The sequence below is a fragment of the Pecten maximus genome, chromosome 1 (assembly GCF_902652985.1).
Source record: "Pecten maximus chromosome 1, xPecMax1.1, whole genome shotgun sequence".
NCBI lineage: Eukaryota > Metazoa > Mollusca > Bivalvia > Pectinida > Pectinidae > Pecten > Pecten maximus.
The window spans coordinates 27,970,690-27,990,333 of NC_047015.1; the positions used below are offsets into that span (position 1 = coordinate 27,970,690).

Genomic DNA, 19,644 nt, shown 5'->3' on the forward strand with positions numbered 1-19,644 from the left:
AAAAAAATCGCATGGAGGTCCGGGAGGGTTAGCGTTGTCAGCTTTATCGACGACACCCACCATACATATCTAGGTCACGACGACACCCACCATACATATCTAGGTCAAATCTGGAATAAGTCACTTTCTCTCAAAATGATAATTAGGGTGGTGACATCTGAACCACCAGCCATATCAATAAGCATCGAAGCATAGCTAATTAAAGCATGGATATTTCTAGGTTAAATGATACACGAGAATAACAATGACTTACCATTACATCAGTGTGATTGTCGATTGCCGTCAAACCGTTATTTCTACGCACTCTTTTACAAGTGCAAATATGTTTGTGCACGGCGATTGTTTATGTTGAAATTATGAGTTTCCTCTTTGATACCTAGTAGCAGAAATACATCGCTGATTTCAATTCATGAACGCATAATAGCAGTTTTAAAATAACTACATTAAGTGCAGCGGAAACATAAATATACCGATTTGTGCTGATAAACAACTTTCTTGCTTCCACATAATATATTCCTCTCCATTTGGCATGTAAGTTAGTAACAAGTGATGCCAATTTGTTCAGCTATATGTCGTTATCAATAACAATTCATGATGGAGACTTCGTATTTGGTACTGGTTTCCACAGCCTAGTTCGTCATTTGTACGTTTAACGAACATTTGACTTATAAGGGGAGGTCCCTCCTAATCGTTTACCCTTGGGGACGTGTACAAAGAAAGTCTTACGGGGATTTGAGTACTTTCATCTGTCTGACGACCGTACTTTTCGTGTACTTTTTTCGTTCCCTGGACAAAGGCCAAGTGTCTCGTGCTGATTAAATATCGCCATACCTCTCAAGGGACTACTGCAGGCCACGTGCGGTGCTCTTGGTGATACTGAAGCAGCGAGTTTTCTTTTTTGTTTGAAGCGTGAATATCGTTCCCGCCCTTTAATACAAGACGATACATCACATGACAGACAGCTAGATAGATTGCGTGGCAGGTATACCGTTGTTTATGTAATCACTCAGACAGTTTCACCTTTTCAGAAACAACAGCGAATAACGACAATAATAACAAAACCATCAAACTAACTCAAAACCGATTAAATGAGGACAACAAAGATTTGGATGGAGATATTATAAAAGAACAAGAATAACAGGACCAGGTAGTCGATATCTGTCATAGAAATCGTGATAACGGGAACAAGTCCTTTTATAGGGAATCTACTGGAACATGTAAACACCGAAGTTAGGGAAAGCATGGATGTTACTATCCAGAAATTAGGAAATTGAATCCATCACGCTTATACATCGTAAACATCCCTGCTGGAGCAAGGGACACAATTTAGGCAATGACATGTTTATGATATACTATCCAATAATTTTATATGAACTCTGAAATACGTAGTAAAAGAAACTGACAATAATACTACTACGATATTAGTGGGTGAGGCCGTTATGTCGTTAGAGATTAGATTATAACGCAATACAGAGCAGTTGGGGTAAAGTGTCATCTCATTCAAATGGCCACACCAGCACAGGGGTCCGTTATCTATAGAAATTACAATCCAGGGAGGGTTCGAACACACATCTCGGATCTTCTACTGATGCTACTGTTCTTTTATGGTGAAGAGGTTAAAGTGTGCGATGTTAGAGTGTATTATACTAATTATTAAATAAGGGGTTTTGGGTCCGAAATTAGAAAACCGGTTGAATATGATACTGGTAAGGAAGGAAGGAAAACATATACTTTACGAAGTATTGTCTAGTAATATTTTGTTGTTCGTTGACGGCAACGATTACAGTATGTAACTTGTAAAAATTGAGGTCTTGATGTGCGAGGAGAAATATACAATGCTATAATTTGGGCACACATATCCCCATCTACCGGTAAATACAGCTATGAGTACCTATGATTTTATATAGACCATGGGTTGGGGAGTTGAGTCTCTGTGAACTTGGATACGTACACTACATTAGAACGACATTGGGGAGGTTATAGCGGTATTGTACGCACATCATCGATCACGTGCTATCACCAATCTCTCACTTTACATGGCACATAATATGTTTACAGAAACAAACTCGCTAATCATCGGCTCGATATCGGAAGGCTTCCAAATTAGTCGAGGCCGAAAGGCGTTTTGTTAAAGGCAATAATAAGGCGATGAATGAAACGATAAATTAACCGGAAGTTCAATCGTATTGGATACCCATTATCTAAATATGCTATATTCTGTAAGTTCCGGTACATTCAAACATTGGTTTCCGGTTAACGAATTGTAGCACGTATTGGAGAGAGCGATTTACGAGAGGAGTTAAGACTCCTGTGTGGTTTGACGCTAGCATACGACAAACAATACAAAGGAGCTACTTAACCACACCATAATGACGAAAGCCGATAGCGGTTGTGAGCTTCGTAAATATGGTGAATGCTCAATTTCTTCCAGAACACCTCACGGTACGGAACATCTATGATGTGCTATGATGATCTGGTGGGCATGTATTTTAAAATGGTTTTATGGACGAAACAATAAACAAGTGAACTGTAACCTCTATATGTTAATATGATCAATTTTTATCAAATGACGCAGACCATTGACGTAAAATATTCTACAATATTTAACTACATCAACCACTCATTATTCAGCTTTTCGACATGTCCCATATCTTTGTTGTGTGTTTACCTAACACTCAGTCAGGAACAAAGCGTCCGCCTTTTGGAAAGGCCATGCTCATCAATAATTTATTAAGGGTAATGCTTTATCCAGTCATTCTAGGAGTATTGTGTGATGGTGCAGTCATTGTCCTGCATTGTCATTTGGCTACAACTATCAGTGTTAGTTAATAAACATATGTAGGTGTTAATGAAACCCAGGAGAGTACGGAGCCAAATACAGAATTATACTTGATTTACCATTCGTGAACAGCAGTAAATATCAACAAAAGACCAAATATTACATCGGTAATGATATGTTGTATCACTTAACTGGTTAAAAAAGGAATGTTTCGGGAAAGATAATGGCGATAAGGGACCAATAAAGTCTAAAGAATATTTCAGACTCTACATAATATTACAATGAATAAATAGATAAATAAAATAAGGTAAAGAAAGTCTAAATGATATTCAGAAGGATACACTTACTTGGGCTTCTGTTAAAGAGGCTGGTACACGTAACTACATTCCACCATAGTTGATGACATTCATGGAAGCATTTTCGGTAATTAAGCATTTAGTGCTTGCACTTCTTTTAGATATCATTTAAAATACTGTGTGTTGAATTATGATCAAAGTTAAATAAATTAAGACTGCTTATCAATGTGAAACCTTAGACGATACCCTGTTGTAAACATGGTATTTGAAATATTCATCAACATTATCTCTCATATATGATGACATCATGCCGACATATTTCTATGTAATTCAATGCTGTGATTTCAGAGATCGGCATGATGCTCCAGAAAGGGTTTTGGGAGCTAGACTACAACAGTAAGAGTTTTGACGACAGTATGACACTATGGCCATACAAGGTAGGCGAAGCCCTACACGAGGAGGACTCCGACAATTGTATAGCGGAATTCTTCGGCACGGGGTAAGTGGACAAATTTTGTCACTACAATGTTATGTTATGTGGGATCTGATTGGGAATAATGTGGGTATATTTGATGGATGAGGTCGCATTCAGTGTATTGTATGGTGTGATTGGAACACTAGAAGAATCAGACAACGTTTCTATGTCTTGCAGCGTACCGGGTTGAGGGACTTGATATCCCCCAAAATGGTAGACACAGATCCCAAATAAATAAATATTTTAACATTGTTTTAAATTGTTCTCCAAAACAATATATAATTATTATCATTTTTGCGATGCATCCTCTTAGAATTCAATAGAATGGAAAATTCTGAATCAGTCCATTTAGTGTTCTAGACTATAATTTTATATAAAGCTTGCCGTACACAAGAAAACTTTTGCATTAAATTTGAGAATTGGAAAATACTTTGGTGCATGCCAGTTATAGAGACGAATGGAGACCCTCATTTTTAATATATTGTAAATATCACAATGTCTCTTGTTCTTCTAGGCTATAATCTATATACATGTAGTATTGTAGACTTTCTATTGTAGACTTTCTAGTTGCAGTTGAAATTAAAGAGAAGAACTGATAGGCACAATGTATAAGATAAGGACAAATCTGTGTCAGTTGTTTTATAATTCTATTTCGTGACCTTCAATGAAGGTCAGTCAACATTACCATATTTGTTTTCATTTGCATATATGCAAGAACTTGATACACATGATGTTGCTATTATCTAAGCGCGTTCGACTGTCTTATTAGCTAAATAAAATATTGATACAATCGTCATTATTGTCATCTGTTTTTAAATAATAGGTGTCAAAAAATTAATAAAGTGGTACTGCTAATTTATTGCGATAATTAAGTTGGGCATTTATTATCGAACCGTCACACTGATAAGTAGGATTGTCAAGGAAGCTTTCTTTGTAATCAAATACCTTTTAAAGCTTATTTGAACCTGCCATAACCTTAATACCTTTATACCCTTTAAAGCTTACTTTAACCTGATTTAACCTAAGTACCTTGCTTAAAATGTATTTTGAAAATATAAATGAGACCTGACACAAAATATTATTTTTTGTGTAACAACACTTTCAAAGTTGCCTAGTTAAATTTATCTAACACTGGTCTGACAACGTCTAGACTTATAACAGAACCGGTATGCATTCATTGTGAACTAAATGATGTAGCTGCTGTTAATGAACTTGTAAATATTAGGATTTTGATGAGCACTTTATGCTACTGCCTAAATGAGTGCATATGACATATGCTGCCTGATTAACGGGAGCTTTCCGCCAGTATTCCTGAGCAAATCATGGTTAAAATCAATTGTCACGTTGACGGGTGACAATGAATCCTAGATCAATGAACCAGTGAACATTGATCGATAGCTGAACTATGCCCTGCAAACCATTGAAGAGATTTTTTTTTATCTTATTATTGGTAGTAATAATAAAATTGCGAAAAACATCGAATCGTTAGTGCCTATTTGAAAGGAAAGTCGGTGGAGCGAAGGCCATATTTTTAACCATAAAAAAATACATACGGTCCTCTGCGAACAAAATAAGAAAGAAGACATATATTTAATCAAAGCCTTTGTTCAATTCCAATAGAGGCGGCAGCGTATTAGCATGTTAATTGTATTGTGGTCGTCAGTCTTTCCGGGAAAAGTCACGTTTTCACGTATCGCTACGTGTAATGCCACGTATTAAGCGTGTCGCTGACGCTGATCCGCCGTGTACTATCTGGTCCTAACATAACCCAAGTCTTATCTTATGTACACACACATTGGAATAAATATTTTTTTTCCAAACATCAGTAATGAATGTCGGCGAAGGTTTTTGGTTTGTTTGGTATATGTTGTCTTCTATGGGTACACAGATATGACGTCAGTGTGCAGTATATCTATGCACAGCCTATCCATTACCATTTAGATTTACGGGTATATATGGCTACATTACTATTGTCTACTGCTGCCGAAAATAACGACATTTTCAATATTTCCAATATTTAGGTGTTATAGGCCTTGGTGGGTAAACTTTATGACTGAAATACGCGCCTTGAGGGCAAAAAGAGAAGTCGAAGGGGAATACTCGGAAGATGACATTAAATTGTCACTGATATTAACACAGAGAATTCAGTTAACTTCCCAATGTTTAATAGGACGTGTCGTTAGACACTCCGTGACCCTATAAGTTGTGTTCCATTATATTCTCATACTTTGCCATCCTGCTAGATCATATTTTACTGCTAGTATATGTATATTCTCTTTGTAATTGAAGGCATCAAACAAGCTGATTAGTGATAAGAGTTATGTTTACATGAGGGTATATTAGAAGAGTTAAATCGACAGACGTATAATGCACTTCAACCAGGTTATGTTTGATAACACATATAACTGATCAAATTTCGTTTTCAGTGTTAACCTTACATTCTCTGTTTTAGGTATTAGGTTATTACAACAACATAAAGAGATACGTATTTATTGATATCATATTTCTAATTGGAATGTTATGACTTTTCTACATCAGTTGATTGATTTATGGAAACAACACCCCACCTAGACGACGATAAGGGATACGATTCTCATCTATCTGTCCGTGATGGACATACTGATATAAAAGTGTAAGGCTCTTATCGAAAGACAGCCTTCCTCCTCGACTAGCTTTTGTGTCACAAAAAACAAATGGATGTAAAACACACATAACCCGTTTATTACGTACATTTGTATTAGTAGATGTAGGCTAGTATTCCTGTACCAGGAACAACTGTAAAGGTGTCACAAACCACGAAGTTCATTCTGCCGTTCGCGTTCAGTAGCAAAAGCGTCACAGTTACAAAAGTGTGTTCAGGCCCAGTTTCTGTGTATATCATAATCAGTGGATTCTTCAAGTTAGTGTCAACACGGGATAAATAAACAGACACCTTCAGCATGTAAAAGATTACCAAGAATATGGCGAACCATTACATAAATCTACCAACATTCCATTTGATAGTGGCTTCTCGTCATTACTGAAATACTGCCGTTCCACGTGCTTTTTTTAACACCTTAAACACTAATGCAACATACCCCACGGCATCTGAAATGTGCCCCATAATTCCTCTTTGATAATTTTATAATGTCGCTGTAATCTGTCTCTGCCTTACATGCCGTGTTGGCCAATAAATCCGCCCAACGTTCATGACACGACTGACGTCGTTCCGACAACAATAGGATTACTGGAAGGCTACGTGCCAATACAGCCGTCAGTCAGCATTACCTAGTCCGTAAGTGAACATCCGATCTTGGCTGCAACTCGCTATTACGGTATTATTCGCAGACTTATTCTAATGACACGATAAATGTGATCAATAAAAAGCAGACTTTGTATGTAGGATAGTCCCGAGCAAAATTAATTTTAGACCGCGAAATGTACTCCAAATAGTGTCATTGACATAGGTACATGTATGACGTCTAATATGCATGGGCCAATAGTCGCGTGTATGTTCAGCCTTTTACGTTGGGTTTGTCATACAGGACAGTTCAAAGAGATATCGCTACTCCTCTATTAAGACATGATGTTACCTCTATGTAAATGTATAAATTAAATATTTTCGACTGTTTCCTAAGCAAAAATGTTGACCGGTCAACGTTTTTGACTGTTAACCGAAGAGGAACATCCGCACGCGCCGAAAGATTCAAATGATTACGATGAAGTGTTTTCCCGATCATGATTTATAAACATTATCCATAGAAACGCTTAGGCCTAGTGGCTGCTGAATCGCAGTCAGAAAGGTTCGAAGACATCTCCAACCAGTGTGTGTTGTATCTAATTGACAACAGGGATTTGGCTTACACAAAGAATGTCATAAAAGGGTCTGTGAAATTGTTAAAGTGTACTGCAAGGCCAAAGGAAAGTCAACTTTGGAGTTCAAAAATGCACAAAAGCCGGATCTAGCAGTTAATTAAAAAAAAGTTCAGCTTAATAAAATAGCCTATATCTGAATCTTGTGCATTATTCAGGTAACAAAACGGTTGTTTCGAGTCTTATCAGTCAACTGTCAAAACTCATTCCTTAGTGTTGGGATCAACTCGATGAACTGTTTTCCTCTTCAGAATTAATTAGATGATGCTTTTTAATTGTCGTTTTATCCTATCTAATTACAGACGTAAAGCTAAAACAGACATTTACGGAAACGCAATACGAGTGTAATTTTCTCGATCCTACCGTATAATCGTTCAATAAATGCTATCATCTGGCATCGTAATGTCTGGTTCTATTGATACGTCTTTGTATATGTTATACAAAAATACCAACTGTGGTTCTCAGTTTAAACATTCAAAGCTAATGTAGAATAAATCGCAATGCATGACTAAACACATACATAATTCACCTGGAAGTATAAGCGTTGTCAGATTTCATATTGTAAAATATAATAATATTGCACATATATTGTATGTGTTCGTTCATCCGAATAGGACTCATTTTGTTTGGTTTATAGTAAAAGATTCTAAATCGATAAAAACTCAAATATGTATGATTTCTAGACGTATCAGCCATTTTGACGGTAAACTATCGCCATTCCAGTGTATATCATTGTGACGTCATAACGGGTACGTAAATATATGCTTTGATTACATCACTTTTACCTACTTCGGGTGAGCAAATTTAATACCTATTATTAAGTACTGCCTTTCAAAGCCTACTAAACACGTATAGCATTGACATTTGGTATACAAGGATGTATATAGGATTCCTACAGACAAAGCTACACGGAGTTATACATAATAAATCTTACTACAGAGTTTACACTTATTCCTATTAATGATATCGTTTAATTTGCTTATAGAAAACGTACCAAGAAAACGTGCACCATCTCGAGAAGGTGCTGGGAATCCATGACGTCACCCCTCTACAATGGTTACTCGCTGTCACACGAAATATTCTACCTACAGATAGGAAGACAGGTAGCTGGATTTGATAGTCTTTGTAATCTTATATATTAACATTCTTTAGACAGTGTGTGAGATATACATTTGACGGCGCATCAGCTTTGTAATTAGAAAAAAAGGAAAAATCGCGGGAATCAGTAGCATAAAGTTTGGCGTCGTATTTGTATAATGTATAGTTTAAAACAGGACAGTGAAATGGGCCTCTGTTGTTACCTACAACGTGTTTAAAAACCTGAAATGAAAGACTACAACGTATACTGAAAAAATGTTTATATATATACATTAATATGTATCTGATACTTTACCGGTGAAATTTAATGAAAATATATATATATACATATTAATAAATGTATTTGTCATTTAGTTTGGTTGTGGAGCTGAAATGGAAATGATGCGCTTGGCTGCTGGTCAAGAATCGATAGAAAAACTGCAGGACGATTTTTGCGCCAACATGATGAATGAGGCTACCATCATCGCTAAGGAGGGTTTCCCTGAACGTAAACAGGACCTCTTTATGGAGCAAGGTATGACCAAGGCAAAGTATTTACACAGTGTTATCCTCCTTAAAGCCAAGGCAAAGTATTTACACAGTGTTATCCTCCTTAAAGCCATGATGATGTTTATTTATTAAACGGTTCATATTTAGTAGGTTGATTCCTGGACAAAATTCATACTACATTAATAATATTTCGGTTTACCATTGGGATACACAAAATGTATTTATAGAAAACTGACCATAACGTCATATTTCTTGTGTAACCATAACAACATGCATGTACTACGCATCATGTTTATATATGTTATACTCTGACAGAGAAGATTATGATTGTCTTACAGTGTATAAATACGAAAAGGGGACTCTTGTCAGTGTTTCAATGACCAGTCATATTTAGCCATCTTACATAACAATCACCTGTTTTGCATTTAGCGGCCTTGTGTGGAATGCTTGGATACCGACAATTCTTTACCTCTGATTGGCTAGAAAAAATCCTGAGTTGGCAGGACCAAACGACTGGCTGTTACAAAGGGAATCCCGTGAGAGAGACCGATGTCGGTAAGTCACGTGCTCTTATATCATAATTTCCCTGGTTATGAGAGTGCATTTAGAATATCAATGGCACAAAAACGAATGGCATTAAATAAAAAAGACATACCTCTAATTCTGTACTTTTTATTTCTCCCATTAATTTGTCAAACTGAGAGGAGGAATGCTCCTCCGAATGGCATGACTGACGCTTTTGTATTGGAGGGCATAGCTTAATAGTACAGAGTTCATATCTCATTTTCTTAGACGGTTTATTTGTTCTTCACATGGGTTATAGTATATATTTAGTATCTATGTAGAGATCTACCACATCGTGGGTCAGTCGCTCCCCGCCGGACTAGAGTTAGTGTTGTGGACTGATTATACTGAAGGTTGCTGTTAAGCGACTTCTGAGTAATGACTTCCCTGGGACTGGTTTGGAAGACACAACGTTCAAACATTTGTTTGCGAGACAGTCGCCTGCTTGGCGGACGGTAGACAGCCAACAGTGACTCGGAAGTCCCGATGAGACCCGCAAGGTGTTGCCAATGTCAGTTCCGTCACCAATATTTATAGAGATGCTAAATCCGAGACAAGTGAAGCGGGGACATTGCAACTAATCATCTCAACACCTAATCAGTCAACAAAGACGTATCTTCCTGGCCCCATAGGTGTTACCTTCCCAATGTATATCTCTAGAATTCTTCTATAAATTACTACACGTAGCATTCTCCAAACATTTCAAAGTTTGATGTTCAAATCATCCTATCTCATTATTTGCTAAAATCTAAGAGAACACTATATATTAGCAGCACACCACACTTTGATTTTTCTTAGGTCTTGTATCCAAAGCGCCACTATATCAAAACATATGCATGGTAGACCTTTACATCCTCATAAATTGCTAGTCACGAGTGTAACGAAGTCAAGTGGCTGGTTTTATGTCAGTATTTTATGTTAATCGATAAGAATTTGACGTCCTGTACTGCCCCGAGGACCTGTTAGTTTATCTTTCCTAGACCCACTTCATCATCGAAGTCCGGCGTGTCTCGCGAGACGCACTAATTCGATAATTAATGTTCTTGATCACAGTAAACACAACTAAGGCGCGGAGGATATGAAACAGATAGCCACTTTAATATCAAAATCAATGAGTGTTTAATACAACTGCTACCAACCTGTCTCATCCGTCCACAAACTGACCCAATATAACCCCATCCGAGAGTCCAATCCGCCACACCTCAGATAATCACACCGCCGCGCACCGACCTTACTTGTCATGGCTTGACGTGACGTCCGGCATGGAATCTTCGTTCCTATCCCAGAAGGCCGCAGCTTAACGGATATTTTACTTATAACTGTTCCGCGAATCAACGAAGTAAAGACTTCCTAACGCAGTCTGTTTATCTATCATCAATATTGTATTCGTGATATAGGCGAAATTGGCTCATGAAAATATTTAATATACATGGGTTCCACGTGTTGATTTTATGATGCGAGGGGTGGTGATATATGTTATTCAGTACACTATTGGGAAAGCGTGTCGGGGATAAATAACGTCAGGATTCCAACAATACATTGACATCCGCCAGACCTGATTACATACTGATGTGCTTGTATATACATGTACATCCCTTGTCCGACTTGGCACCATACTGTGGACAAACCCATGGTTTTAAGAATACTCATAAACAAAAGCACGTTGATTACACCAGGAAGGTGACCATTGGTTTCTTGAAAACAACCAAAAGCTGTGAGTTTAACGAATGCATCAAACGCCCTTCGTATCAAGCCTACTAACGATGACGTGAAACCAATACAGGAGCCGGGAAATATACATGCTGTATTTTTTTCTTTATGACGTCACAGGCAACTTTTGGTGAGGATCCACTGCAATACCGCGAGAGCACAGGAATTAGGCATAGTGTACACCCTATGGCATGGTGGGCGTATGAGGCAACTAAATAAGAAATACTCAAACCTATATGTCCATTACGAATCCGGGATATCCATGGTTCCCTGGATGTCCCGTCTGATGGTTGTCCCGTCAGTCCTTGACGTCGTCCCTATATGACCCCTGTGTTGTGAGGATGTTAAACCCCATACAAGCAAATACTGAAGCTGTACCTGAAAAACCTTTTTTGTTCACATCAACCATTCATTTGTCAATACAGATCCATGTATATATAGTCTAAATTGCTTACCTGTGCCATATTTTCAGGAGGTTTTTTTCAATGATATGATGCGATGTTTTTGCAGATATCGTTTTAAATATAGTTACGAATTCATTAGAATGTTCAAACAGGGAGTGTTCTCTGAACACCAAAGAACCGTAATTTTAATGACATCTTTGCATGACACATGGGGCTAATGTAGTTATCACTGTAAAATATCTGGCAACAACACACCATATGTTAACTAGCCCCGACCAGGAAACGTAATAATCGCCTTATACTTTAGTGTTCAAGTCTTGGAAGTTATACCCAAAGTATAAACACTTTGACCAATCCATATAACAAAAAGCATTTTATATCTTTTAACTCGCACTATTGCCAATGTTTTTTTTACCGGTTCTTTTGTGTACCAAAAGTTCTTATCTTCCTCCCGCAACCCAACTAATGATATCAATATACATAGTAGGCATGCGATATTTTCTTTCGATTAAATGCTTATTCTTTTGATTTTCTACCCATTGTGATTCATGTTTTAGTGAAAGTCCAAATAATCTGAATTAATTTTTAGCTGAAACTTCCTTTATAAGTCGGTATTCTCTGTTGTTTTTGTATCCAAAGTGTAAGGTCAACAATGGTTGATAAAGATATGTTTTCATTGATGAACAGTATAAATAAGGTCCAACATACATTTGTATCACAACATGTTTAATCACCACAAACCTTACCGTCATATTTATTGAAACAAAATGTAAATAAGGTAACAGCTATGATAGAAATCGAACATTCAGCTTTTTTATATTTCAATATCCTGTATGTCTTTTGTACAATTTCTCGAGATTGCAGGTAGAAGACACCCTTTGTTGAATTAATTAGTTTGGTTCCACCGCATCTTATTCTAAATTTGGTTTGAAAGGAGCTATTATATTGTGTTATTTTGTTCAATCATTTCATGTTGTGTTGTTCTCCGTGTACATTGTCATTTCCCAAAATCACATGTTCTTTACACATCAGCCACCAAGAGTGTGGTTAAATAGACAATCTTCAGGAATTTCTTTAAGTCAGTTCGGTCAAGTATTGACCATATGCAACTGTGGAAGGGGGCATGGTACCTTAGCGTATATCAAATTTGGTTAAATAGACATATATACTCATCGGGGAACCCAATTGGAACATTGATTCTCCCGATATAGCACAAACGGTATACCACATGATCGCGGAAACGTGGATAATGTGAAACAGTGTTACAGTGAAAAAAAGAACATGTTTGATTAGTGTATGCACACAGCAGTCTCCACGGAGAATCTGGCCATATATCACAATACGCGATGTCAACAGTTGGATCACACATGTACACGGATTATTTACTGTTAGGAATGTAGTGCCCAGTTGGTAAGAAACAACTGTTGGTAAATTACAAACGTATAACCAGATTGTTATTGGACTATTTGGTTATTCTTATCGTTGGCACGGGTTGTTCATGGTCAGTATTGGGACAAATCTTGGAGAACCTGGAGCACAAATCAAAATAAGTTCTCCTTTATTGTAAACGTTTCTTGTCATTGTTGGCTATGCAGAATGTTCTACATGTATACTCGTCGACATTTCAGGAAGTCAGTAGGTTATTATAAGGATGTTCTTTTCCATCATAAACACGGCCTGGTTGCACAGATTAAAGATATATTGGAGATCATTCGGCAATGAAAAGCAAATGTATCCCAGTTATCTTGTGAACAAGAGAACAGTATCAGAGTAATGCAATACAAGAGACTGCCGTCTTGATGCTAATCAAGTCGTCTTTTTCTCTCGATGATGCTGACGGACCCCAAAACGACATGACTTTATGATACATTAGGGTAGACGATAAGGCATTGTCTTTGTTGTGTACGTGCTGTACAGTGTATTTGTAAACTATAAACAAATGTATGTAAACAATTGGTGTGTTGTAGAGTACCGCGGGACAAAACCTCGGATCAGGAACAAACGGGAGGAGCGCCTTCTCGATCACGGATGTCTGTGTCATCGGACCACAGTGGCTGTGGCAGCCCTCGGTCAGTACATCCGCTACATGCTGGAGTTTGCCGCCTTCGAGCGAGACATGGACAACTGAAGAATTAAGTAATTTAGGTAAAACATTGAGGAAGGATACAAGTCAATGCAGATCCTTAACGTACATCGAGACACTGAAGTCGTGGTTGAACTTCAAAGATCAGTGAGACTGTAATATATCTTGAGTGGCCAATACCCAGCTCTTCACCTACAAAACAAGTGACCAATACAAAACTCTTCACATGTGTCATGCGTGCCAATCCATAACTCTTAACCTGCATAACAGGTGGCCAATACCTAACTCTTCACCTGTATCATACGTGCCCAATACCCAACTCTTCACCTGTATCATACGTGCCCGATACCCAACTCTTAACCTGCAAAACAAGTGGCTGATACACAACTCTTCACCTGTAAACCACGTGGTAAATACACAACTCTTCACCTGTAAACCACGTGGTAAATACACAACTCTTCACATGTAAACCACGTGGTAAATACACAACTCTTCACCTGTAAACCACGTGGTAAATACACAACTCTTCACATGTAAACCACGTGGTAAATACACAACTCTTCACCTGTAAAGCACGTGGTAAATTCACTTCACCTTAACACGTCATCCGAAGAATCGGCCTTTTGAAAATCTGATATGGACCGACTAACATCTCGGAATAAGATAAAATAAGTGTTTTCTGTATATGTATATTGACATGTATGTATGTATGGTCAAGTAGATCGGAAAATGATTGATATTTCCATAAATATATATCTTTGTTGCCGCTGACGTGCCGACCCGAGAGCGGGTCAGCTTTCCCCTCCTTTTTACCATGGCAGGAGTTTGAAATTTGTCGGCCAATATCAAATTTTAAAAGGCCGAAAAATGCCAGAAATGTTTGTATTACGTTACACGTGAATGTCACAATAGTCTCTACCTGCATAGCATATATAGTCTGCCAAATCAATTCACCTTGATCAGTCAAAATGATAAAATTCTTTTTATTTAAAACACCATTTGATTCTATTAATTTTTCATTACTTGCCTCAGTGTTAAAGCACGACTTTACAATTGATAACTATTTACACGTCCGTCATCCATGATAATACTGTACCGTTTTACCGGGCGCACCACACCGCCTGATATTACCCCTTTACTGATGAGCGTTCCCGACCAGTCCCCTCAGACAAAACCCTTGACTGAGCACACAATAACCCTCTAAAGAGTGATTCTCCAGCAGCAGCAGCAGCAGCAACAGCAGCAACAACAACTAGAGTTTAGTCGCTTTCAGAAATAATGAATGGTAGAGTGTCAGTTACATGTCTGTGGACATGCCAGTAGATTAGCGTGTGTGTTGTGTATACACCTTTTCAACAGGTGAGCGAATGAAGCACGGCTAACAAACACAAAACACAGGTGTACAATGGAGGAATATCAATAACATAATTGTGTAACAGCTCCAGAGCTGTCGTAATACGTCTGATATAGATACACATGGCAATCACTGTCTGATACATTGTTTTAAGTTTAAACATTCCATTTGCAAATCAAACTATGTGTGCTCAATTTTGTTGATAATTGCAACAACCCAAGCAGTGCGTGACATATATATGGATAATATATACAATTATTTAAATTTCATTAATATATTTCCCAAGAGAATAAAATATTTTCCATACAACCCATGTGTCTGTGTCTATTTCAAACAAACTAACACATTCTGAGAGAATTAAATCAATATATGATATACATTATCATTATAGGTCGGGGTTTCTCTAAAACAAATTAGTGTACGGTCTGGTATTAAGTTTCCTTGTAGGCCGGGGTTCCTCTAAGACAGGTCAGTACACGGTCTGGTATACAGTACCATTGTAGGCCGGGGTTCCTCTAAGACAGGTCAGTACACGGTCAGGTATACAGTATCATTGTAGGCCGGGTTCCATTAAGACAGGTCAGTACACGGTCTGGTATACAGTACCATTGTAGGTCGGGGTTCCTCTAAGACAGGTCAGTACACGGTCTGGTATACAGTATCATTGTAGGGGTTCCTCTAAGACAGGTTAGTACACGGTCTGGTATACAGTACCATTGTAGGCCGGGGTTCCTCTAAGACAGGTCAGTACACGGTCAGGTATACAGTACCATTGTAGGTCGGGGTTTCTCTAAGACAGGTTAGTACACGGTCTGGTATACAGTACCATTGTAGGCCGGGGTTCCTCTTGGACAGGTTAGTACACGGTCAGGTATACAGTACCATTGTAGGTCGGGGTTCCTCTAAGACAGGTTAGTACACGGTCTGGTATACAGTACCATTGTAGGCCGGGGTTCCTCTAAGACAGGACAGTACACGGTCTGATATACAGTATCATTGTAGGCCGGGGTTCCTCTAAGACAGGTCAGTACACGGTCAGGTATACAGTATCATTGTAGGCCGGGGTTCCTCTAAGACAGGTTAGTACACGGTCAGGTATACAGTACCATTGTTGGCCGGGGTTCTAAGACAGGTTAGTACACGGTCAGGTATACAGTACTATTGTAGGCCGGGGTTCTAAGACAGGTTAGTACACGGTCAGGTATACAGTACCATTGTAGGCCGGGGTTCCTCTAAGACAGGTCAGTACACGGTTTGGTATACAGTACCATTGTAGGCTGAGTTTCCTTTAAGACAGGTCAGTACACGGTCTGGTATACAGTACCATTGTAGGCCGGGGTTCCTCTAAGACAGGTCAGTACACGGTTTGGTATACAGTACCATTGTAGGCCGAGTTTCCTTTAAGACAGGTCAGTACACGGTCTGGTATACAGTACCATTGTAGGCCGGGGTTCCTCTAAGACAGGTTAGTACACGGTCAGGTATACAGTACCATTGTAGGCCGGGGTTCCTCTAAGACAGGTTAGTACACGGTCTGGTATACAGTACCATTGTAGGTCGGGGTTCCTCTAAGACAGGTTAGTACACGGTTTGGTATACAGTACCATTGTTGGCCGGGGTTCCTCTAAGACAGGTTAGTACACGGTCAGGTATATAGTATCATTGTAGGCAGGGGTTCCTCTAAGACAGGTCAGTACACGGTCAGGTATATAGTATCATTGTAGTAACACGGTCAGGTATATCTAAGATAGGCCAGTACACGGTCAGGTATATAGTATCATTGTAGTAACACGGTCAGGTATATCAAAGATAGGCCAGTACACGGTCAGGTATACAGTATCAATGGTAACTTTTATTACAATTAAGCACAAGCCAATGGTAACTTGTCTTACAATTAAACAGTAGCTTATGGTAACTTGTCTTACAATTAAACAAACGTCAATGGTAACTTGTCTTACAATTAAACAGTAGCCAATGGTAACTTGTCTTACAATTAAACAGAAGCCAATGGTACCTTGTCTTACAATCAAACAGTAGCCAATGGTAACTTGTCTTACAATCAAACAGTAGCCAATGGTAACTTGTCTTACAATTAAACAGAAGCCAATGGTACCTTGTCTTACAATCAAACAGTAGCCAATGGTAACTTGTCTTACAATCAAACAGTAGCCAATGGTAACTTGTCTTACAATTAAACAGAAGCCAATGGTACCTTGTCTTACAATCAAACAGTAGCCAATGGTAACTTGTCTTACACACAGGAGTTCAATGTTGTCTATCTTAAAAATGTTAACAGTGATGCTCTTTTTTCCCAGAAGTTTATGATTGTTTACGAATTAGTGAAAACGGGAGTCAGTTGGAATTCGTCCTACAGCTCAACAAGGACCAATTATAACTTGTTTGACATAGACACCTATCACTACACTGTGAACCTACTAAGTTCTTAATCCCCTGGTCAGATTGATATAATGACTGAATACAGCGGACCATTGGTACAATGCTGCATATGTTGGCCGGTTTAGTGTTGCATATTAAATATGTTACAGTCTGGCCTTATCACATACCAGTTGATCAATAAAACTGTGTCCAATCAATTTAACTCTGTTCCGTTGAAGTAGAACAAGTTCTTGTATCTTCCTCCGATCAATCTGGGAATTACCCTATCTAATGATTGGTAAAATTAATTTTCAATGAGTCAAATGCGATTTCAATGCAAATAACACAAAGTAATCGACGACAGCATAGCAAGCAGATAGTAAACCTGGATCCCTAGGGGTCCACTATGATCATATGCTCTCAGATCTGTGTGATATCAATGGGATCCCTAGTTTTCCACCAGAGTAATATGCTTTCTCAGATCTATGTGATATCAATTGGATAAAAAAGAAGATTTTGAAAAAGCATTACTTTGATTACGAATTTCATGATTGAATGGACCATATTGTTAGCAGATTTTCCACAGCAGACAATGGGGAACGATCATTACAAACAATAGGGACTCATTTATATTTGATAATGATTCAGTAAGTTTTCAAGCGTTTCTGGTTCCTTCATGACTTTGTGATAGCCCAGTCAGTGACGGAAATGAAAATTGTTTATTGTTGTTTATTTTCAGAGAAAAAAAGAAGACGCTTATTCATTTTTCTTCGAATTATTATCACAATGAAAGTTATCGAAAACACGATCCCAATATGTCTACCATTATTAACACTATAAAGATAAGTTAGGTGTGTGCTGCCTACTTCTGTCCCTCCTTCTGCTGCGTGGTACAAATGTACAACAAGAGACAACTAAGTTATAAAGCTACACACATTATCCATCCTGTGTGGCCTAGTAAGACATAACGAAGACATGGTTCCCAAAACAAAACAAAACAATACAATACAATACAATGCAACAATCTGTATTTAACGTCGCATATATGATGCAAATATATAACAAAAGCTCATGAGAGCTATTATTGTACAAAATATCCAGATGACTGACATGAAGAAAAAGAGTGAGCGGGGATTAGGAGTCTGTATGATGACTGTATAAACGTAGGTGGAGATTAGGAGTCTGTATGATGACCGTATAAACGTGGGTGGGAGTTAGGAGTCTGTATGATGACCGTACATGTATGGCGACCGTACATACGTGAGGGGGATTAGGAGTCTGTATGATGACCGTATATACATGAGGGGGATTAGGAGTCTGTATGATGACCGTACATGTATGATGACCGTACATACGTGAGGGGGATTAGAAGTCTCTATGATGACCGTATATACATGAGGGGGATTAGGAGTCTGTATGATGACCGTACATGTATGATGACCGTACATACGTGAGGGGGATTAGAAGTCTCTATGATGACCGTACATGTATGGGGACCGTACATACGTGAGTGAGGATTAGAAGTCTGTATGATGACCGTACATGTATGGCGACCGTACATACGTGAGTGAGGATTAGAAGTCTGTATGATGACCGTACATACGTGAGTGAGGATTAGAAGTCTGTATGATGACCGTACATACGTGAGGGGGATTAGAAGTCTGTATGATGACCGTACATGTATGGCGACCGTACATACGTGAGGGGGATTAGAAGTCTCTATGATGACCGTACATGTATGGCGACCGTACATACGTGAGTGAGGATTAGAAGTCTGTATGATGACCGTACATACGTGAGTGAGGATTAGAAGTCTGTATGATGACCGTACATACGTGAGGGGGATTAGAAGTCTCTATGATGACCGTACATGTATGGCGACCGTACATACGTGAGTGAGGATTAGAAGTCTGTATGATGACCGTACATGTATGGCGACCGTACATACGTGAGGGGGATTAGGAGTCTGTATGATGACCGTATATACATGAGGGGGATTAGGAGTCTGTATGATGACCGTACATACGTGAGGGGGATTAGAAGTCTCTATGATGACCGTACATGTATGGCGACCGTACATACGTGAGTGAGGATTAGAAGTCTGTATGATGACCGTACATACGTGAGTGAGGATTAGAAGTCTGTATGATGACCGTACATACGT

General features: G+C 38.5%; 1 protein-coding gene across 1 annotated transcript in view; it reads left to right on the plus strand.

The window, feature by feature from the left end:
• LOC117329270 (UPF0764 protein C16orf89 homolog) overlaps positions 1 to 15,413 on the plus strand; it is a 34,371-nt gene extending 18,958 nt beyond the window's left edge. The window contains exons 3-7 of the mRNA XM_033887135.1: positions 3,424 to 3,574; positions 8,388 to 8,505; positions 8,855 to 9,014; positions 9,419 to 9,544; positions 13,635 to 15,413. Of these exons, the coding sequence (XP_033743026.1) occupies positions 3,424 to 3,574; positions 8,388 to 8,505; positions 8,855 to 9,014; positions 9,419 to 9,544; positions 13,635 to 13,795 (716 nt within the window). The 3' untranslated portion in view covers positions 13,796 to 15,413. The remainder of the gene's footprint in view (positions 1 to 3,423; positions 3,575 to 8,387; positions 8,506 to 8,854; positions 9,015 to 9,418; positions 9,545 to 13,634) is intronic.
• Positions 15,414 to 19,644: the final 4,231 nt, after the last annotated feature.